At 34.1% G+C, this 23377-nt stretch overlaps 1 protein-coding gene across 1 annotated transcript; it reads left to right on the forward strand.

Annotated features, from left to right (window-relative positions):
- Positions 1-239: 239 nt before the first annotated feature.
- LOC110640407 (sister chromatid cohesion protein PDS5 homolog B) lies at positions 240-22887 on the forward strand. The gene is given in 30 exon segments (XM_058131062.1): positions 240-542; positions 1080-1313; positions 1484-1665; positions 2257-2377; positions 2755-2976; positions 3189-3405; positions 3500-3645; positions 3752-3909; positions 3994-4143; positions 4216-4264; positions 5454-5642; positions 7171-7350; positions 8779-8918; positions 9614-9740; positions 10731-10871; positions 11022-11090; positions 11821-11957; positions 12810-12927; positions 13569-13703; positions 13798-13994; positions 14096-14243; positions 14322-14462; positions 14534-14596; positions 14707-15083; positions 15153-15204; positions 18792-18878; positions 19439-19485; positions 20191-20327; positions 21450-21535; positions 22474-22887. Coding segments are annotated over 30 exon segments (4179 nt in total). The 5' UTR covers positions 240-446; the 3' UTR covers positions 22507-22887.
- The last annotated feature ends 490 nt before the right edge of the window (positions 22888-23377 follow it).

Here is a 23377-nt window from a genome sequence, read left to right on the forward strand (position 1 = left end):
TAAAAATTTTAATTAAAAAAATAGTTATAATAAAAATATAAAAATTAAATAATATATTTTTAAAAAATAAATAATTAATTTTATTAAATAAATAAATAAATAAAATAATAATTTTTCCCATTTAGTTTTAAGACATTTTGCTTACATTAAATGCATATATATATATATATATATATATATATATATATATATATATATATATATATATATATATGTCATCACCGAGCTATTGGGAATTTTAAAGCTCGTGCTCGCACGCGCACTAAAGGCGGGATCATGAATTCTCAAACCGCTCTTGTTTTCTTCATCTCATAAACACACTTTTTTCCATTGGAAAATCAAAGGGTGTTGGTAAGTCAGTAACCGAGAATCAATAACTCCTCATCATTCTCTCCCCTCTCGATCGCACATCTAGGGTTTTCAATTCTCATTTATCCATCGAGTTAATGGACGAGTCTCCGTCGCAGCTGGTCTCGGAAATCGGCACTGAACTCGCCCGACTCGCTCGCCCCAACAAAGACTTCCTTGTCAAATCGCTCCGAGTACGCTCTTTTACTTTATCATTGACAGCTAATTTCACTTTGAAGATAGCATCAGTATGTACAAAATTGCGTTGGCTTGTATTGTAAGCGTTGCTTAGAAGTTGAAAAAAAAAAAAACTATGATAAACTAATTAATTAATTATTTTTTGGGCGCTGATTGCATTTTGGAATCTTGGGTGGCTGGTTTATTTTGGTTTTGCGCAATTCATGGGGAATGATTCATTTTGGTTGCTTATGAAGTAGCCTAGACACTTCTATAGATATATAAACCTAATTTAGTTACTCAATAAAATGTAATTGCTGCGCTCATATGTTGTTTTTATGATGTTCACCAGAGTGTTTGCATTGTTTTTGAGGTGTCTCCATTCACTGATTGTGTTGGAGGAGGTTGGGTAATGCTAACATTTTCACTTTTCAGTTCATATTGTTCCTCCAAGATGCTGGAGGAGATTGTAGGTTTGAGGTTTTGAATTTTTATGTCTTTTATGTGGTATTATTGTTTATTACTGTATAATTATCTCATTTGTAATTTTGCAGCAAGCTGCAACTGCTTTATCACAAATTGAGCAGCCTTCATCATCTGTAGCTTCTAAAAAGATGGAAGTTATGAAGAAGCTAGAAACTGCCATAAAGCCACTAAGCAAATCAATTATTAAGCATGGCCTTCTTCGACATAGTGACAAAGATGTTAAACTTTTGGTGGCCATTTGTGTCAGTGAAATTTTCAGGATCCTAGCACCTGAACCACCTTTTGAAGACAGATTTCTCAGGGTGAGATTCACTTGTTCATAAATGTGTACGTCAAGCATGTTCATGTCTCTTTGCTATTTTCTATATCAAGTGCATGCTTGCTAGTGTGTGTGGATTCCATTTATATTGCTGATCTCTTTCTTTGTATACTCATACTGTATTTGAACTGACTTCTTTTTCCCTCCCAAAAGGATGTTTTTAAACTTATTCTCAGTATGTTTGCGGAGCTTGGTGATACAACAAGCCCATACTTCTCAAGGAGGGTTAAAATTTTGGAGACTGTTGCACGATGTAAATGTTCTGTGATAATGCTGGATATTGACTGCAATGATCTAGTTATTGAAATGTTCAACATTTTTTTCTCTGTTGTGAGGTCAGAACTCTCTCTCTCTCTCTCTCTCTCTCTCTCTCTCTCTCTGTGTGTGTGTGTGTGTGTGTGTGTGTGTGTGTGTTTGCGTGTGCTTTTGTTGGAGAAAATTGCGTTTTCGTGTGTTCATTCTTGTTCAACCTAGGAGAACTGAAAATTGTTTTCCTTTCCAAAATTTGGCTTAATTTTTCTTTTTTCTTTCTTTTGCACTTTTATTGAACCCAAACCGTGAACCCTGGAATTAAACATGGTTTAACCAACTTGAAGATTTGATAAGTTGCAGTGAAAATATCATGTGATATTTGAAATCCTGCTTGAAATGAATTTTTTTTTGATATTTTTATCTTGCAACGAAGACACCCAGGTCCTGTAAATTTTATAGTTTGCATTATATACATGCTTGATTTCATCACAAGATCGAGTTTGGAGGGTAGTAATTTATGTCTTGGCATTAATTATTGCTTTCTGTCTAGCATAGGCGCTTTCTTTAGTTTTCTTATAATCTGCATGGAGCTGTGTCGTCTTTGTTAATTTATTTGTCATCTTTTGATTGCTAAGTTAGGGACACTAATGACCTTGCATTTCCTGTCTTGATAGGGAAAATCATCAGAGGAGTTTGATAAATGATATTATGTCTATAATGACACATATTTTAAATGAGGAGGCTTCTAAGCCACTTTCTGATGTGATTTTGCGGAATCTTGTGAAGGAAGGAACGGTAAGCATTTGTGGAATATCTGTTCTCTTTCTACAGGCAATAGATTTGCAGGGCAAATAGTTCATATTTATGATTAGGCCCTAGGCTGCTAAGTTATTATTATGGTGGACAAATGTATGAAGTTTCCTTTTGTAGGTTTTAGAAGGTAAACTTTTAGGACATGGCTCAAACTTGAAGGAAATATTGTATAAGACGGAAACTAAGCACATTCACTAAAAATGGGGGTCATATGACCAGTTTCTGAATTAGGGATTTTTTTTTGAACAATTTTCAAATCTTTACGTAAGTAAATAGACCTAAATGGTTTTCAGGACTTATTTCCTAATTTCAAGTTCTACATCATTTCCTTCTGGCTTCTTTCTTTGTATCTTTTGCAGGCTGCATCCCCTGCTGCTTCTACGCTTGCTGTTTCTATCATTGAAAGTTGTGCAGAAAAGCTTGAGCCCTTTATTTGTGGGTTCTTAACGTCTTGTTCTTTGGATAGGGATGCTGTTGAGAGTGAGCTCAAGGAATTTTACCATGAAATCCTGTTTAAAGTTTTCCAGTGTGCTCCTCAGATGCTTCTTGCAGTCATCCCTAACTTGGCCCAAGAATTAGTGGTATAACTTATCCTTTTAAGTTTCCTCATCTCAACTTATAATGTCATCTCATTTGAATGGCATGAAATTGTTACTGCTGAACTCTTGTCTTTTCACATAATCTTCTCTTATCTTTCTTATTTCTTGAAATGTAATCTTGTGGTGCTTCTTTTCTTTTTTCCTTTGGGCAAGTGTGCCCTTATATAATGATTAATGCCAGGGTTATGTTCCAGACTGATCAGGTTGATGTTCGAATAAAAGCTGTTAATTTAATTGGAAAGCTCTTTGCCCTACCTGACCACCATGTTGCACAAAAGTATCGCAATCTTTTTATAGAGTTCAAAAATAGATTCTCGGATAAATCTGTGGAAGTTAGACTCAGTGCTCTACAGTGTGCTAAAGCTTGCTACATGGCCAATCCATCCGGGAAAGAATCATCTCAACTTCTCTGTATGTAATTCAGCAAGCAAATCCATTCTTTTGATTCTGTAAACTCCTGATTGCTCATTTCTTAAAATTGAGTTGTCACTTGTCAATTATGCAGCTGCCCTTGAAGGTCGATTTCTGGATTTTGATGAGAGAGTGAGAACACTGGCAGTGGTTGTTGTCTGCGATCTTGCCAGGTTCAACCCGAAAAGTATTCCCCCTGAGTTAATATCAAAAGCTGCTGAAAGACTACGGGATAAGAAGGTAACTTTTTTTAAAGTTTCTGTATGCTTTAATTCAAATCATTGCGGTCTACTTACCAGATTGTGGGGAGAACGTGATTGTTGTCTAATTTGTGAATACCTTGCAGGTATCTGTTAGGAAGAAGGCTTTGCAGAAGTTGATGGAGGTATATCAAGATTATTGTAACAAGTGTTCTGAAGGCTATCTGAACATAGGCAACCACTTTGAACAGATTCCTTGTAAAATCCTAATGCTTTGTTATGATAAAGATTGTAAAGAGTTCAGGTCTGCTCTTGTCCATCTTACAATTCATTAAACCAAATCAAACATTTATAAAACTGGGTGCAAATTTTTATCTATATTCTGTAGGTCCCAAAACATGGAGCTTATTCTTGCTGAGGATTTGTTTCCAATTCATCTTTCTGTTGAGGATAGGACTAGGCATTGGATCCATTTCTTTTCTCTTTTCACTCCTCTTCATGTGAAAGCATTGAACTCAATTTTATCTCAGAAACGAAGGTATTTATAATAAATATTACTGTGATCATAGTGAAAAACAATGATTTTGTTATGAGGTTTGTTTGTTTCCAGGTTGCAAACCGAAATGCAAAGTTTTTTGGTTCTACGGAAGAAACAGAAGGTAATATTACAGAGTATGTCTAATTACTAAAGTGGGCCATATATAGTTAATGGAGAAAACACATCCACAATTCATTGCTAGTTTGCCTTTCTGTGTTTGAACCTCTACATGATGCTTTTTTTTAATGGTTCTTGCCTGATGCTAATATTGGCAGTGGAGATACTTGCCATTTTTTACTGAATTCTTATTATTAGCCTGTAAATTATTTTTACTGAAGTGGAGATGCTCTTTTGCAGCCAAATTTCCTTTTAGTTTTTTTTTTTTGGATAAAATTTAATGAATTGTCAAAACTGTGATTGAGACACTTTTTTGATTCAATAATTTTTAAAATTCGGCCAATGATTGCACTGGCTGTGCTTATTGTTTATTTATTTATTTATTTTTTTTTGCAAATTTGATTCTCTAAATTTGAGAAATATATCCATGTCTAATTATTTTGTCTATATGAAATCATGTACTTCTTGATTTTATTTGTCTATTTCATGTCACTTGAGCAAATGAGGTCTTTGCCTGGTTTACAGGAAATATTCTTTTTTGAAAAATATTTGCATTTTCTTGTTCTTGGAACACATAGGAATATCTGTCAACAGTAAATGTTTTCTTAGTTTAAGAGAAAAAATAAGCCACTTTAGAGGAAAATGATCTCCCTTTTCCTAAATGGAAAGACGTTTCCACACCTGCACAAACACAAACAGATATACACTAGTCCATTGATCTCAACTTCCAGCATCATTTGTGGTCAGCATCTTTGCTTGGTTCAGTTTATTGTTGGTAGGCATCTTAGTACATGGTACACAAGCCAGCTTCAAGTGAGCAAGTCCAGAATATATATATATATATATATCCAGCATCATTTGTGGTCAGCATCTTTGCTTGGTTCAGTTTATTGTTGGTAGGCATCTTAATACATGGTACACAAGCCAGCTTCAAGTGAGCAGGTCCAGAAATATATATATATGTATATATATTCTGGCCTAATTGTATTAGCTCTACTAGGTGCGGGGGAGCCAATATATATTTAGAAAGAGTTATAATGTTTGTAGGATCTGATTAATGTTTTTCTTTCTAGAAAGAGAACTGCTAGTTTTGGGGGGCAGATCATCGAGTTAGAATTCCCAGCCAGGCATTTCTAGTCTTTCATCTGATACAGCCATTGCAATTAACGGATCTTAATAAATATGTATTGCAGGACAACAGTTCTGAAGAAATGCAGAAGAGAATTAAAAATTCCTTTCTGAAAATGTCTGCTTCATTTCCAGATCCTTTGAAAGCAGAAGAGTGCTTTCATAAATTGAATCAGATGAAGGACAATAATATTTTTAGTGCATTGGAGCAATTGCTGGTTGAAAGTACCTTTGGAAATGCCAAGAAAATGAGGGTGTGTTGTTTACTCTCTCCTCTTTATTATGATTGAAAAATATTATGCATCACAATATCACTGCCATAGATACTATTGCTTCATTTAGAGATTAACTGCACAATTGGATATAGATTCAAGCTTTGAGTTTGTCTACTTGAGTGGTTTCTTCCCAACAAGATCATGGAATTACAGATATAACTAAAATTATGTTAATGATACACGTGGATGAATTAGAAATGAGTTTATCTGAAAAGACAACTGAGAGGTGGAGATTGTATTTTCATAAAAAGAAAGGAGTGAAAGAGAAAGAAGAAATGAGAAGTTGGAGGAGAAGGGCCAATGGAAAAACAATAAAAAAGCTAGCTAATGTAGTGTTTGTTTGCATTCCTAGCCTTTGATTTCTTGATGTTGTTTGTAGTGCAATTTTTATCATGTGGTGTATATATATATATAGTTCATAGGAGGGACCACTGACTGTAATAGAAACATTGTTCTCTAACATAAGGAACTTTGCAAACTTGGCTTCTGATAAATAGAATGTACAAGATATGCAGAAAGTTTTCTCTTGGGTGTGGTTGATCAGGTTATATATATATGTATATCGTTCATAGGAGGGACCACTGACTGCAATAGAAACATTGTTCTCTAACATAAGGAACTTTGCAAACTTAGCTTCTGATAAATAGAATGTACAAGATATGCAGAAAGTTTTCTCTTGGGTGTGGTTGATCAGGTTTCTTTATAGAGTCTTGCAGCTGCTAGTGCTTTTTCAAGTTGGGTTGAGCAACTTATTGCTTATCACAATTTGGAGCCCTCTGATTTGAAGCAACATTTTAAAGTGGCCAAACTGATTTACTATGGATTGATCTGTTCTTGAGATCATGCTTATTGAGAATTATTCGCTGCATGGATAGAATTGTGAACACATTGGATTCACTAAGCATTGCCAAAAGAGAGTGTGAAAGCCACTTCCATTTTACTTTTTGAGGATCTTTTATAGCTTATCCACAGGTCTAGAATATGTGGTTATAATTTCCTTTATGTTATGCATTGGAATTTGTAGTTAGTAGAGAACAGCTTTTGTGTTTTTTGGATTGAAAGAATTGAGCGAAGAAGGGAGTGAGTACAAAGCATTGAATTAGACTTGAATGAGCCAATTCTGGGCTTCATCTGATTCTCATGTGATTTTCCATGTTCATTAATGCTTACTAACTGGATCTACACCACGATTGCCAAGGTTTTACGAGGTGTTGTTTATTGTCCTATTATTTTATGAAAAACAATTTTCTTTGTTTATGGATTTATGCATCATTATCCTATCGTTTGTTTTCTTGTGATGAAGTTTCGTGTTGATAGGGTTTGGTAAAAAACTGCTGTTTTGATTTTGTTGAATCTGTAGAGGTCCTCTTATTTTTGGTAGGTTCTTGTCCTGTTTTTCATAAGACAGACCCATCAGCTTGCTTCATCTTATACTTAAATTTAAGTTTTAGCATACTGTAATTCTTGCTTTTTTGTTTAATCTCTTGTATTTATGCTCCTTTTTCAGGATAAATTTCTCAAAATGATAGGAGATAAACACCCACATTTTGAATTTCTTCAGTTACTGTCGTCAAAATGCTCATTCAATGTATTCAGCTCAGAGCATGTTCGTTGTATTTTGGATCAGCTTTCCAGTAATATATATGGTTATGGAAACCTGGAGGCTTCTTCTGCGAAACTGCTTTTGGTAAGAATAATTTATGTTGAAGCATATACGGCATTCTCTCTTCAACTCAACTCAACTTGGGGTTGGCTATATGGATTCTCTTTCTCCACTCTAAACGATTTTGGATTAAATCCTCGGAAATGTGTAATGCTTCTAGGTCATGTTATACTACTCTCCTCCAAGTTAGTTTAGGTCTACCTCTTCTTTTCTTTCTATCCTCTAACTTAATGTGCTCTACATGTCTAATTGGAGACTCCATATGTTTACGCTTCACATGACCAAACTATCTTAATCTCTTTTTTCTCAACTTATCTTCAATTGACACCACTCCTACCTTTTCTCTAATACTCTCATTACGGACTTTATCTAATCTAGTATGACCACTCATCCCCCTTAACATTCTCATCTTCGCAACTCTTATTTTAGATATATACGACTCATTCAGTGTTCAACACTCACTACCATATAACATGGCCGGTCGTATGGCTGTACAATAAAATTTTCCTTTCAACTTATTGGGAATCTTGCGATCATATAAAACTTCCATGGCACGTCTCTACTTCAGCCATCCGGCTTTAATCCCATGACTAATATCCTCCTCACATCCCCCATCTACTTGAATGACTGAGCCGAGATATTTAAAGTGATTACTTTAGGAAGTGATTACTTTGGGACAGTACCACTCTATCCAAACTAACTCCTTCCATATCACCAGTTTGGCCTTCATTGAATTTGCAATGTATAAAAGATTTATGATAGAATAAGTGATCCAACAGTTTGTTTATGCTGAAAGCTAATAGCACATTGATTATAGGTTATTTGGAAAGTGCAAGTTTATCGGTCAAAGTAAATTTAGGTCAAATTGGGATTTGATTCTCATGTTTTCCTTGTTGTCTGCACGTTGCACAAGAGGATTAATGATGTTTGGCATTACTCTAGTGCATGACAAATTTGAGATTTAAATTCCTGAGCAGTTGTTTTTGCAGTTGACAATGCTAAGGTTGTATCTTTTAGGAAATACTTATGAGTATGTAGTCCATGTGAAAAATCTGATTCTTAAGCTTCTCATAAACTGGTTTCTGAACCTCCAGATACTTTTGAGGTACTTGGAGTGCTGTCCATGTGTAGTTTGGAATCATGGAAGTCTGTTATATCTTATGATGGGAACCTTTGACAATTGTGAATCAGAAGAACTAGATGGATTTTGATGAAATTTAGTCTTACACCTGCTAGCACCTCACCAAAAAAGTCAAACTTCAGAAAACACTAAGTTTTTATGGAGAGCAGTAAGGAGGGATGTTTTAGGCTCGCTTTCTGTGTTATAATAGGATGATATGGTATCTAATTAAAATACAAGGTATAAATGAATTCCTTATAAATGCAAACTTTCTTCATTATTTATTCAAAATTGGTTTTGGTTTTAAATAACTGCCATTGTACCTGATATAGGCTTTCATCAACATTTTCCCTTCACTTTTAAGAGGTTCTGAAGAGCAGTTTCGAATGTTGTTAGAGGAGAAGCATCCAATTAAGGATTTGCTTATTGAAGTGTTAGCAAAAGCAGCTCCTCATATATCGGTCGAATTTAGGTAACTGGCATACTCTGCTTTTTATTGATGTGAGTGCATAAATTACAATTTCATTGGAATGCAATGCCATGAAGTATATATCAGAAAATAAATGTAATTGGTCTGGTTACTTAAATTATTATATGTGTTCTAGAAATGCTTTAAAATGTGCACTGGCTTGTCAAGTGTGTTGACTAGTGGTTAAGACTTAAGATAGCTGCCCTGCCATTGAACTAACCTTGTTGAGAATATATTGGGTGCTCCATGATTAGCATGCTATACTGTGCTATATTTTGGCGTTTCAATCAATGTAAAGGAGCTCTTTCTTTATCTGTCTTCCCTGTTAGGCTGTCACCCAACCACCCACCATAAAATTTAAACAAAAAGGAAAAAATAATTTGTTTGTGATGTGCCAATTTTGTTTAGTGCTGATGCTCAATTCACTCCTTTAAGTTGGAGTATTTTTCTTATTTCCTAATTGCAATCTTGTTTAAATTATTAAACCAACTGAATGTGTTTCAGGGTGTAATATCTTAGTTTGTCTACTTATTATTTTATTTAGTTTTGGCAGGAATTTTAGGGAGTGAAATTTAATTGTTCTTTAGCAACTTAAGAAATCCCATCATTAAGAAATTTGGGGTTCTTTTTGGTTTTGTGTTTGTTGCATTTAACTTGGATTTGTTGAACTTACTTTTTTCTTATGTTCTATTGTTTAGTGAATTTTACCCTTTCTTGGAGAGAGTGTGTTTGGAGGGAACTCGGACTCAGTCCAAGCATGCTGTTTCTGCAATTGCTTCATTGATCACCTCTTCTGAGCATTTTGTTTTCTCAAAACTATGCAAGGTGTGTTCATTTCATCCTGTCTTAATTACTGCTGTGTCTATTCATTCTTTAAGCTACCTTTGTATTTATTCTTTACTGTCGTTTCTGTTATTTCATATATTATGGTTATGTTGTAGTTATGTGAGATTTTTGTTGAACAAAAGTCCATTTTCTGATTATTTTTCTTTGCTGAATTAAGTTAATATAGATATAAGGTCACTGGTTTTAAACTTTCATTGGGAGATAATGGTGTATGCAACTGTAATATACTATTTTGTTTTGCCATTGGCACCATTCTTGATCGTATGAATTTGCTTTTGTTTGTATCTGCTTTGTTTCTGGGAATGTAAAGGAAAAACAAGACATCTTGGGCCAATTCCTTGGAATATTCAATTTTTCATTAACACCAGACCTACAATTTTACAAACTGTTCGTACTTTGTAAACTTTTTGAACTTTGTGAACTGCTAGGTAAATTTTGGTTATGCTAATAACCTAGTGTGTAAAATAATTTTTTTTTTTTTATTAGGGACTGCAATTTTTTTCTATATTTACTTCTTGCCTAGTCTTCAATATCATAAAACCATAGTATTGCACATATTATTATGTTCAAAGCTTTTGGCCTTGTTAAGAGTATGAGAAATATTGGATCCTTTTGAATATAAGTTTTATCAATTAAGATGGAATCTGATATGTTTTCATTATAAAGTACTTTGCAAGCAATACGAGTGAGAGTTTCAAGTTACTTCTGTTCAATTTTTACAGAATTAACAATTTGACACTCTTTTAAGTTCTTTTGTGGATCTTCACATGAGCATATATTTAATTTTATGGGGACTAGACCTTTAGGCTTTCGCACTAATGTTCTGTATCTGGTTTTAATGTGCCACCTGTTTTTTCTCTATATTGTCCTTGAATTTCCAGTTATAGATCCATATTTTGAGTGTTCCTATATTGTTTGTAATTGATGTTTTGTTTTAGTTATAGTTGAGGTTGTGTTATTACTTCTCAGGAACTTGTAGATTCTCTACATAGAGGGTGGAATACTCCAACCATTTTGCAGTCCTTGGGCTGTATTGCTCAACACTCTGTGACATCATTTGAAGCTCAATATGGAGAGATCAGATCATATATAGTCGAGAGAATTTTTCAAGTAATTGAAGCAAGCTGTACTACATTTCTCATTATATATTTTGTCCTGCACATGTATAGAAGGATAGGGTATTACTTGAGATCATCTCATGTATTATACTTGCATATGGGAAACTCTGGCTCAGGTAATTTTGGAATTTTGTATGTGTAGGTGGAACAATCTGATGATCTGACTGCATTTGATGGGACTTCTGAGTGTTGTCATTCTTGCAAACTCAAGGTATGTTTTGTTTCGATATATTATCTGAATTGCAAACATGACATTTCTTTTTCAGTTTTTCTCTATGAAGATTGGCTAACAGTTTCAGTGTTTGAATCTTATTAAGTTTGGAATAATAAAATTGAGCTGACAAAACTTTGAAAATGTGAAGGTAAATGAGAAATATGAATATAAAGGAATTAAATATAGCAAATGGAGATTAACCAGCTAACAAGCTTGTCTTGTCATAGAAGCTGTCAAAGTGGAAATTGGGAAGAGCAATAATTGAACTTTCTTGCGATGAAATTGACATCCTAATTGTTTTTTCTTTTTTTTTTTTTCCCCTGCAATATTCACGCTTTGTCTTTTTTAACTAATAGTGAGTGGAAACTTTTTTTTTGGTTCTCTTATTGATGGTAGATTTGGGAATCCTTTTCTTTTATGCTATCAATTTTGTGAATATCAGTAAAAATAAAGCCCTTGTGAGATGAAACAATAAGTTTTAACAAGTTCTATCCAAGAGCTCTCATAAGTGTTCCAAATGAAGCTTGTACAGTGACTTAGGTTATTCTTAAAGTGCAGTATTGTGGACTGAACTTGGTTTTGCATAAGCATAATTTATTCCAACCATTGTGGAGTCTTGGGAACAAAAATCATGGGCAGTGATTAAGTATGGTAGTCATGGACATTTTGGGCAAAGTCTTTATACCTTGTTTGAAAGTTAAGTTGGTTAATATCCTGTCTTTTGCAGATATGTGGGCTGAAAACACTTGTCAGGAGTTTTTTGCCACATCGAGGATCTCATGTCAATCTTCAAATTGATGAATTGTTGCATATTTTATTAAATTTGCTGCAAAGGGGTGATGCTTTTGATGGAATCATCTCATGGTATGTGCCAAAAAGAAATTTAATTTTTAGTGTCGTAATATTAGTTACAATTTCATGCCTGCTTAGGTTGCCCTACGTTTTGGTTACTAATTTCAGTATCTTCATTGTTATTGATAAATAAGATCAAAGCTATATTTTTTGTTCACATCTCTATTTTGTTGGCCATCAACTCTGAATTTGTTTGGCTTGAATCATTTTCAAAAATAATGTGTAATTTGCTTAAATAGAATTGAAGAATATTTGCTGGATTATTGCTTTAATGGAACTATCTTGCAGCGTCTGAATTATTGCTTAAATTTCATACTTCTAGTCCTGTAGCATAAAATCTCTTTCCTGTGTGAACTATTTATTTGTATTGTACTGCAACCAAGCTACATATTTCATTTTGTTGTTGAAATGGTTTGGCTCTTATAGATTAATATTTCCTTTTGGACATTGCTTGATTTTAGTAATCTCTTTGTTGAAAGCATCAATATCCAGTTGTTTTTAAGTTGATTATAGTGTTCTTGATTGTTTGTTGTTATCTAACTCAATTGTTTATAAAAGATATTTGCTGGCTTGAGTTTTGGGTGCATCCTTAGATACTCATGCTGCATTGATTTTCTCTGTTATCTTCTCCAATTTGACTAATAAACATCATTTTTTTGAAAAGATTCTTTTGTTGTCTATATTTAATGAATTGTATTGGTTTAGTATTGATATATTTGTCTTAAGAAGTAAAAGGGTATAAAAACTATGTTTAGGCCCTGAATGCAAATATGCCTTTCTTTTTCATAGTTTTGTTGTCAGTGCTTTGATAAAGTCTTTTTCATAAGCTTGCATTTCAACTCTGTTGGTGGATCTTTTTGGCAGTGCAATTGACAAAACTCTTAACAGATTATCAGGTTCATAATCTGTTCTCCTACTTTCAAGAAGATGGGATTTACATGTGTCTCCAAAAATTTTGTGCTTGACAATTTTGATGGCAAGGGTATGTACTCTGTAGGTCTGCATTGTGCAAGATAAGGTCAGCTTGCAGGAAAAGGTTGTAGAAAAGTTGTGGAAGCATAGTTTTCAAAGAATATCTTATATAAAACCAATGGAGGAGCTGTATTCTCTTAAATAAAAAATCTTTTCTTTGAGCCATGCCTATGCCTTTTTTGCTGTGGAAATGTGCTTTGCTTGATGCCAATGACAATGAAGTTTTGCACATTTTACACATATTGGCTTAATTAAATATAGTGAATTTAGTTACTTTTATTATAGGTTTTTTTTATTTTATTTTTATTTTATTTTTATTTTTTTTTTTAAACAAGTTACTTTTATTATAGTTAATATCATCTTTTGGGCTAAAGAATCTAATGAACTGAAATAAGGTCATCCATTAATCTATTATTGGATTGTGGTCTGTTATGAGATGCTTTAACATTGATCAGCAGTAGTAAAGCACTAATGGCAACATTTTTTTTTATTAGGCATATGTTTTAGGGCATTGTTTTTGTCAGTAATATTGCTTGCAAGTCCATTCATTGGAGAAGCACCAACAAATAACTGCAGAAATATATACTGGCCCCCACCCATTTTTTCCTGTTTGGGTTTTGGTTAGTTTTGTTAACTCGTGTCAAATTTCAGGACTCATATTCTTCAGTTAGGAGAAAATTCCTTAATAAAACACACAAGCTTTTAAAGGAGCATGCCATACCGAGTAGATATGCATGTGCTTTTCCATTGGCTGCATTCGATTGCTGTAAGGATCTGCAGGATGCTGTATGCTTCTGTCCCTTGTCTACAAATTTTTCTGATATATTGTCATTATTCTTTTTTCTGTACATAAGTCAGTAATGTTGATTGTTTGTTTTAGTCATCTAAATACATGGAAGAATTTATCAAAGAATACAGTATAGAAGCTCGAAATCACCAAACCTCTGCAGTGCAAGGAGGATCACTTACAGATTGTCCGGCATACATAGTTGTATTCTTGATCCATATTCTTGCTCATGATTCTGGCTTTCCAGCTGAAGACTGTCAGGATGAACAAGTGTATGCTGATTTTGTTAGGTATGTATGCTGATTTTGTTAGGTATGTGGATTACCCAAAAGCAAATGTGAATGCTATTTTTGTTAAGCTAATGCTTCTTTGGATGTTTTTCTTGTTGCAGTCCACTATTTTGGGTTGTACGAGCATTGGTAAATTCCAATATTGTTAACGGTGATATGGACATTGTTAATGATGCTGTCTTGTATTTGCTAAGTATTTTTCGTGCTATTAAAAGAGCTGAAGATGCCATTGATGCTACAAGAACTCCTGTTAGTATTGTTTCTTGTAGAGAGAATTAACTATTATTTTGTGTTGTATGCTGATTCAAAAATGGAACTGCATTGCAGAAGCTGCAAATTCTGGCAGAGATTGGGATATCCTCTGTAAATGCATTAAATTATAATGGCATTTCAACATCACGTGCCCCTGGGCTAATTTTGCTGCCATCATCTTTGTATAGAATATGTTCAGATAAGAAGTCTAATGAGGCAGGTTCTGATATCTGAAGTCTCTGCAAGTAAATTGGTTTATTGTTTTCTAATTTATTTGTGCTTTGCAGTTCCCTGTTGATGAGAATTTTATCAAGAGAGTCATTCAGAGTCTCAAATCTCAATTCTCTATGGTACATATCTAGAATGTTGCAACTAGTTAATCTTGTTTCACTTGATGGCTACTTCAATAAATCTTATTATTCACTTTTTTCTTTTTCTACTTTATGTTATCTGATTTCAGGTGGTTAGCTGCCTTCCAAAACGCGGTAAAAAGTGTCAAGAGGATGGAATACAGTCTGGTGATGCTAAGTATAACACACTGAACTTGGCAACTCATGATCAAGCTATGTTATTAGGAATTGAGGCAACAGAAATGCAAGGACCTTCAAGTCAGGATATCAATTTGGGACATAGACAAAGATGTGCTGCATCTAAATCAGCTGGACTTCACATTGAGGTGTGCAAAAATAATGTGCCTATGAGCTCTAAATCCACTAAGGAGAAACAAATGTCTTCATCCTGTGATTCTGCAACCATTAAACCTTCTCTGAGCCAATCACATGAGAGCGAGGCATTAATTGGAAAGCGCATCAAATTATTATCTCCTGTTGATAAATGGTGAGGACTTCTTTGTTGATTCTAGAAATCTTCAAGTAATTCTATATAAATTTGTGGTTTCTCTTTCAGTTTTTATTCAGGTACAGTGGTTGGTTTTAATCCTTGCAACAAGACTCACAAGGTAATGAGATCTCTTTGTGCCATTGGGTTTCTTTTTTCCTTTTTTTTTTTTTTTTTTTTTTTCTGCTAACAGAACTTCAATTGCTAGGTATGCAGTTAATTTTAATTTTAGACTTGTTGGGCATTCCTTTGCTTCGTCTTTTATCTTGAAAATGAAGTGTTTACGTGCTTTGGTTTTATCTTGATTTCTACCTTTTGATTGTCATTTTGCTTCTATTCCCTCACCTCTCGCATTGCCTCGTGGTTTAACTCTTATGTCCTATATTACTATGCAACATTGCACTTTTTTTTTTTTTTATTTTTTTTTTAACGTTGGTTTGGTTGTTTCCCCCAAATTTTTAGGATAAAGGCTTAGTTGAGTTGAGTTGGTTTGGTTTGGTTGTTCAACTTCAGTTTGTTAAAATAGTATCACTTGACTTTAATTTATGTTCAAAACAGTCACCTTATCCTTCTATAGTAGGTTTTCTAGTTGCTATTTTAATATGATTGTTTTTTAAAAAGAAAGGGGAAATGACCATAGTGCCTCTACCTACACTTTCCTTGTTCTTCTCCCTTCCCTTCTCTTTCTTTTTCCTATTTTTTTTTTTCTGCCTATCTCTCTTGCGACTCTGTCCTTATTGCAGTGATGGCTATAGCTACCCAGCTTAGTCTTCCCCCGTTACCAATTGTTGTCATTCGTGAGAGGGTGTATTGTCCCCATTTGGTTTAGGATAAGGAATTTGTAGTAAATATAAGACTTGCTAAACCTTTTCTCCTGTACTAGCTTTTGGGTGAGTGAGGCCCGGTCTATTTTCTCTTCATGGTATCGGAGCCTATCCTACTGCAATGTTGAGCTAGTACCTTCATGCTCCAAATGTTCAGGTTTGGGCGTGAGGAGGGGGAGGGGGTGATGTCATGCCTAGGTGTGGGGGGTATATTGTCTTACATTGGTTTGAGACAAGGAATTTGTGCTAAATATAAGATTTGGACAAATCTCCTCACCTTAAGCTAGTTTTTGGGGTGAAGTTAGACTCAATCTATTTTCTTTATACTAATGAATACCCAAACCCTCCATATTCCACTCCCTAAGCTCCAAAGAGCACAACCCATTCAAAATTTCATGCACAGAGATTGAGAGACTTGAAATTGCCCCTCTCAATTCTAACTCGTCTTAATCGCAATGAAGCTCCAAACTGCCTTCCCTAATGTTATCCAACCCTCATTGGCCATCCTTGGCCTTCAGTTTTGTTGGAAATGAGGAGCAACAAATCAAAAACCCATTTATTTGAAGCGTTCTCCCTTCTATTCTTGTAGATGGAGGATCTCTCTATAGCTGGGTGTTCTCCATCAATTTTCTACTATTTTTGATATGATGGGTATCAATCGAGAAGAAGGAGACATCTGTTGTAATCCTCTCCTACCCTTTGCCATTTTTTTAAAAATTCTTTTTATTTTTAAGTTATGTTCTTGTTAGTGAAATTGAATTGTGATTTATGGTTAATAGTAGTTTTTGGTTGAATTTTGAGGTTTTTATTTATTTGTTTGTTTATTATATTTGATTATTGTGGATTTGGATATGCTTTGCACAATTTGGTTGTGGTTTTGGATTGTTTTGTATATAGAGATAGAGGGAAGTTGGAGATAGGCAAAGTGTGTGTGTGTGTGTGTGTGAGAGAGAGAGAGAGAGAGAGAGAGAGAGAGAGAGAGATGCAAAATTGCATGTGTGTGTGAGAGAGAGAGAGAGATAGAGATGGAGAGAGTGAGAGATAGAGAGGTGGAGTGGGAGAGGGAGAGGGAGAGGGAGAAGGAGAGAGAGAGAAAAAAAAATGTGAAAGATAAGGAGAGAGAGAGGAGCAGAATTTTTCAGAGAGAGAGAGAGAGAGAGAGAGAGTGCAAGAGAGGGGGCGATAAAGAAAGAGACAAAATGTGCGAGAGAGGTATAATGTGTGTGTGAGAGAGAGAGAGAGAGAGAGAGAGAGAGAGAGAAAGAGACACAAATTGTGAGAGTGAGGGATAACAAGACAGAATGTGTGAGACAGAGAGAGTATCAACAAAGTCGATTCCCTACAAATTTGGCAAAAATGAAATATTCTTAGGATTCTCCCTTTATATGATGTATTGTTTAATTAGTTGATAAGGATTGGAAATATGTGGACCATGTGATCTTGCCATGTGGTACTTATGGCTTAAGATATGTTGGGTTGGGTACATTTAAAATGGAGAGAAGATTATTGCCGGAGTGGGTCTCCAATATAGAGCTTTCAGATGGTTAAGTCAGTGATTTGGTGGAAAATATTCTCTACTAAAAGGAGATACAAGCCGAAAGAGATGGAGATGAGCCCCTTAGAGTTTACCTTTCATCCATTTATACTTGTTAGTGTGACGTCGTGGTTGGAACGGGTGTTCCTTGTTTCTTTAATAGTTAACCAACCCTACCTTTCACGTGCTTTTCCTCATGATTTGGGTCTACCATGGTTGGTAGTCAAAGTCATTTATTTCCTTTGTTATCATTATTTCTATAGCAATGTGGTTAGTGCCAATCAATAAGGTAATGATGTCCTTTCGGCCATAATAGGCACACCTCATTTATTACGGTTTCTTGCAATCATGTTCTCATGTTTAGTGTCAAATTCATCATTGATGCTTCGATGAGCAGGGCTTGAGGTAAAATAATGTCGACCAATTCTTCTCTTTGTCTAGTCAGACCTTCAAGCCTTTCGAGAGGTCGGTGATTGGATACACATCATCTCATTTTGGCTTGATTATTTCTATCCATATCATCAATAATTCCTTTTAGGATCAGTCTTGGTGTTTGAAATAATTAATTTAATAAAATTTAAATTAAATAAATAATAATAAATAGAAACAAATATAAATTAATAAATTTAATAAATAAAAATTTTATTGAAATCAAATAATTTTATTAATAAATAAAAAATTGTATGACCATCGAGGATGTGAGAGAGGAAAAAAAGGGAGAGATGGAGAAAGAGAAGGGAGAGAGGGTACAATGGTAATTTCATTTTGACAATGTGGAAAACCTGCTCTAGCAGGTCGGAGTCATTTTTTTGAATGTAAATTCAAGTTGAATGATTATTTTAGCAAATTGAAGTTAAGTAATTGAAATGAAATAACCTCCAAAGTTGATGGATGGTTGGTAAAATTTAGCCTTTATTTATATATAAGATACAATGAGTACACACTATTATACACTATTATGTTTGGAGGGAATTGTGAATCACTTTTAATTTCTGGTGGACAATTTTTTTTTTTTTAATGAAAAAGGGATTTATTCTACAGTATCATTTTATTTTTAAAGTTACAGATTTTATATATGTATGTTTTACTTGTGTTTTTGTCACCAGTTGTCTATATCTTTTCCCTCATGGGATGAAAGTTGATTTTGAGTCTCTAGGAGAGATCAGTATCTTGTCCACTGAGTTTTGGTACCAAGTGTCCGTACTCCATATCATAGCTCAACTCATTGCTTGTCTATCTAGTACATAAGTTCTTTTTGCCTTTTTTCCTCCCACTCATTTTTTTTCCTTTAATTTTTCCCAACTGATGTTGTAATTCCCCGCGTTGAATTAATTTTCATGTTGTTGCCAGATCTCATATGATGGTGGTGATGTTGAATTACTTTGCTTAGATAGTGAAAGCTGGGAGACTATTTGTGATGATTCCCCCGAGGATAAGGTAATAGTGAAACTCCTGGAATCTTTGCTTTGCAAGCAAGTAGAGTTTTGAGTTTTGAATCATGCTTGGAGCTTGTGATTTAGTTCCAATGTTAGCAGCTCAGGGGAATTGGATTTATTAGATTGATTAACGTTCCTGTGAACGTAACTTTGGGAAAGGCGAGGGATTGATTCGAAGTTCCAAACATAAGAACAAATGAAGATCAATTGCTCTCTAAACTGGAAATTGCTCACTTTAGTTTTATGTTTCAGTTGCATCATGATGACTTTACTTTCAATTAACGCATGGTCAAATTTTCCTTTGAAAATTGGTCACAAGATGAAGAAGATGAATCCTATTCTATGAACATGGATCTTGTTTAAATTTCTAGGCTATGATCATCTTTTTCAGGATTACATTTTTGTGTCAATTATACCTTTGACGAGCTTTTTTTAAATGGTATCTCTGACATCATATTTTGAGCCTTTCAATGCCTTCTATTGATTGAGTCCTTGTTTTTTAATTATTATTATTATTATTATTTTTACATCACATTGTCATTCTTCAATTTTCATTGTCAGGAGATGACATTGGCAGATGAGTCAAACGCATTCCATTCAAGTGATTGGTGGGTTGTTAATAATATCTTAACTTTTGAGCATGGTCCATTCATATTTTTGTGTCATACTCATGAAGACCTCTTCTTTTGTACTCCTTTTTGGTTTCCTACTTGGGCATTCTAAGTTGAAAAATACTGTATTCTTTCTTGTTTTAGGTTGTTTGAGAGCCTGTAAAGTGGTGTTGTTTTTTTTTTGTCTGTATGCCGATTAGAGAGTGAGAGGCACAGAGACAAGAAGAAATTATAGAATATTTAAGAGCAAAAAGAAAAGAAGAGGCAGAATCAGAGTGGCTATATATTATTTTTCAACGTTATTTTTATTTTTATATATTTCTCTCTTGCTTTTGTTCACAAGCTCGCAATATTTTTATTCCTGTTCATTCAATTGAATTTATACTTTTATTTGCAAGCATCTGCTCATGAATTATGTTAGTATATTTAAATTCCTTCTGTTTTCCAAAACCTGTTCCTTTTTTTCTCCCTGAATTTTTCCTTATATTTGTATTGTGCTGCATGATGTGCCTGCTGCAATTTTGAATTTTTAAAGCATTTTCTAACTAAACAAACTTGAAAGCCTATAAAATTTGGGTTGTTTTCACCTTAACTATATTAAAACTTATACATAGAAAGCACTGGGATCAATCTATGCGATTTCGTGGTTTCTGAAAATCATTTTTCTTGACTCTACATAAACTTTTCTTTTGGATGTTGCAGTGATCTCGTTGGGTGCTCATCTCTTGGGGGTCAGAGAGAAACTGTGAATGCATTCGGAGATTGTGCCAGCACACAGTCAAAGAACTTCGCAAACAAGGAAAATGAAAAGTTTTGTAATGGAATGACTTCTTTTCCTGGTAAAATGTTGTAGACTCTTCATTTATCCTTGTGTTTTTCCTCCAGGTTATTTAAATATTTCTTGATGGGTGTTGCAATCATAATACTCTACAGATCAGGATGATCAAATAATTGAACCTTGTTTTAGTACCTTCCTTTTTAGTTATTGCACTCCTTGGGAGTCTAGTGTTCAGTAGTTAGTATTTATATGTTCAGATTTTAGAGAAATATCAACCATCACAAGAATTATGTTTCTCAAGAAGTTTGGTTCAGAGTAAATATTTCTTTCTGAACCATCTAAATGAAAGTCACATGGAATTACAATGATTAGATTATAGTTGTAGCTGGTTAAAGTTAATCTGATTTTAATAGTTCCTTAAAGTTTGTGTTTCTTCTTATGGTGTCTTAACCTGCTGTAGAAATATACTTTTTGATTCGAACCTTTGACTCATAACATCTTGGGCCTTACATTTGGTGCTTAGCTGGAGATATTCTTGATTTGTGTTCTTAATTTGGTTTAAACACCTGTCCTGAAGTGAATGATGACACAACACATAGAAACCCCATTTGATTGTGCCTCTATTCTTTATATTAGTGGGAAATGAAAAATACAAGAGAACTTAATTTTTTAATAGTAAGAATGGTTTTCCATGTAATTATTTGGATGGACCTCCCAAAATGTCTACACTTGTTTAGAGTTGCTTGACTCCATAAGGATATGCTTCCATTTCTCCTTATGAATTTGCTATGAAAAATGATAAAATCGTTCATTTTTTGGCTTATCTGAACAGTTCAGGGTATACTGCTAACATGCATGCACAGCTGTCCCCTTTGAACAATAGTCTTGTTTATATGGGTTATTTTGGGGTTCTCATTATCTGTCAGGAAATTCTACAGTACATCCTTTGCACATGAAAATGGCACACCTCTCACAACATATGCAATCCACCCGCGAATTTACCTTGTAGATCCCACATTATCTTAAGAGGGTGTGCTCTCTATTTTCGTGTTCAAGTGCATTGAATAATTCCTCCTTCTGTGTCTTCTTGGAACTGTTGGAAATTGCACATTTGGACTCCAAATCTTTCACCAAATTGTTTCAGTTGTTTGTGGATAATAAAATAAATTCATTTTTAATACAGATAAGGGAAAGAAGGGACAGAAAAAGGGACACAAGATTTTCTTGGAGAAATCAGCATCAGAAGTTGTTAATGTAAAGGGAGATGCTGTAAGATTTTTTCCCCCCTATTTTTCCTTTTTCCTTTTAGTTTTTCATTTTTGGTGGAGGTGTCTGAAACTTGGCTGGATTCTTTGTATAACCAATCTTGCCTACATCTTTATTTTGTAATGCTAGATTGAATTATATGTGCTACTGTGATGCTTCTATTTGTTCTTGAAAGAGCAATTAATTTGTCAAAATATGCTACTAGTTTTTTAATTTCTAAGTTGTGCGTTTCTTTGGATTTCCCATTAGCTTATTGCCCAATTGTGATATTAAATTTTGAGTAAATACTCCAACCAGTATCCACTTACCATGTATTTCAGTTTTATAATCAAATCCACTTGATTTGATTTCAATTTTGGTACTTATTCACTTCTTACCCAGCCAGGGATTTCAAAGTTTGAATAGAGATTGATTTGCAGAGAAAAAAAAAAAAAATTCTAAACACAGAATCTTATTGTGAGAAGGGGTTAAAAATTTGGTAGAAGGAAATATTACAGCCAATATGCCCTATTTCTTAATTTTAGCTTGTGTAACAAAGACCACCTATTCAATTTCAAATTTGTTAAGTATTAGCATCTTACCCAGCCATGATCTTAATGTTTGAACAAAGATTAAAATTTTTTAACTAAATAATATTTTCGTGAGAAGGGTTCATAATTGGGAGAAGCAAATATTAGAATCATTCTCTTGTCTGTTTATCCCTTTTTTTCAGTTTGCATAATTAATACCACTAGATTTGATATCAATTTATGTAATTATTGTATTGCTTGTTTTATCGGTGAGCATGTTAATGGAGTTTTATTTGTTTCTCTACATTTAAGCTCTCTATTTGGACTTCAAAGTCTAGAAGCAAGTGCAAATATCTGTGTTATTTACTTTTGGAAAGTTTGAGCTGTGGAAACTGTATGGTAGGGTTTGATTTATGGTTTTTCTTCTTGTAGTTTGTCAGAAGAACGCGGCGACGGAAAGTATAAATGGTCTCTAATACCATGGCATCCCCACTTATGAGAGTTGGAACTCAAATCTGCATTTTAAGGTTGGTTCTCCTGTAAGCTTAGACCTATAACTACACGGGTGAATTACTGAGTGACATGTTTCCATTGCAAATTACCAAAAATTTCATCTCTGGCATTCTGTAAATAATTTCTCGTATGTAATTTTGATTATATTCCCTACAGATAGAAAGAATCGCAGTGCATAATTAAACCTTTCTTGGCAAGAAAGTCTTGTCTTAGATGACACTGTTTCAGTGTTAATCACTTAATTGGGTTTGCGTAGTTCACATTTGTTTATAACAACCATTTCCTGCTAAGAAAATCTGTGTCTAATGCAATAGCAAAGTTACATTTTGATTATCGATTGTCCAATTGGTTTCTATCCTCTGCCCCCTTGTTGTTCTTGTTTTTGGTGCTATGAGTTCCAATTGCCGAGCTGTGCCGCTTCGCTAAAACAGCGCCGTCTCATACTCTGCTTTACTGCTTCGAGCCTGGAGGGGTGGGCTCGTTTGTTTCAGTTCGGAGATTGGAAAATCTCCCAAAACGAATATATATTTTTTTTATTGGTATCAGATCCGAAGATACTTAACGTTGAATTGAATTTCGGTTTGGTACTTTTAAATTCGAGTTTTGATTTGAGTCTCGATTTTTACTTAAAATTATGGTTTATACATTCCTTTTAAAAGGCTACTAACAATTCTACATTTTTAAGATTAAAACACTAATAAAAATGATAGTATTAATATCAAAATAAAATTATTAAATAACAATGAAATAAATCAATGAGTATTGATTTAGATTATATTTGATATTGTTGTTAGAGTTGAAAATATATATATATTTTTAAATA

The sequence above is a fragment of the Hevea brasiliensis genome, chromosome 12 (assembly GCF_030052815.1).
Source record: "Hevea brasiliensis isolate MT/VB/25A 57/8 chromosome 12, ASM3005281v1, whole genome shotgun sequence".
Classification (NCBI taxonomy): Eukaryota; Viridiplantae; Streptophyta; class Magnoliopsida; order Malpighiales; family Euphorbiaceae; genus Hevea; species Hevea brasiliensis.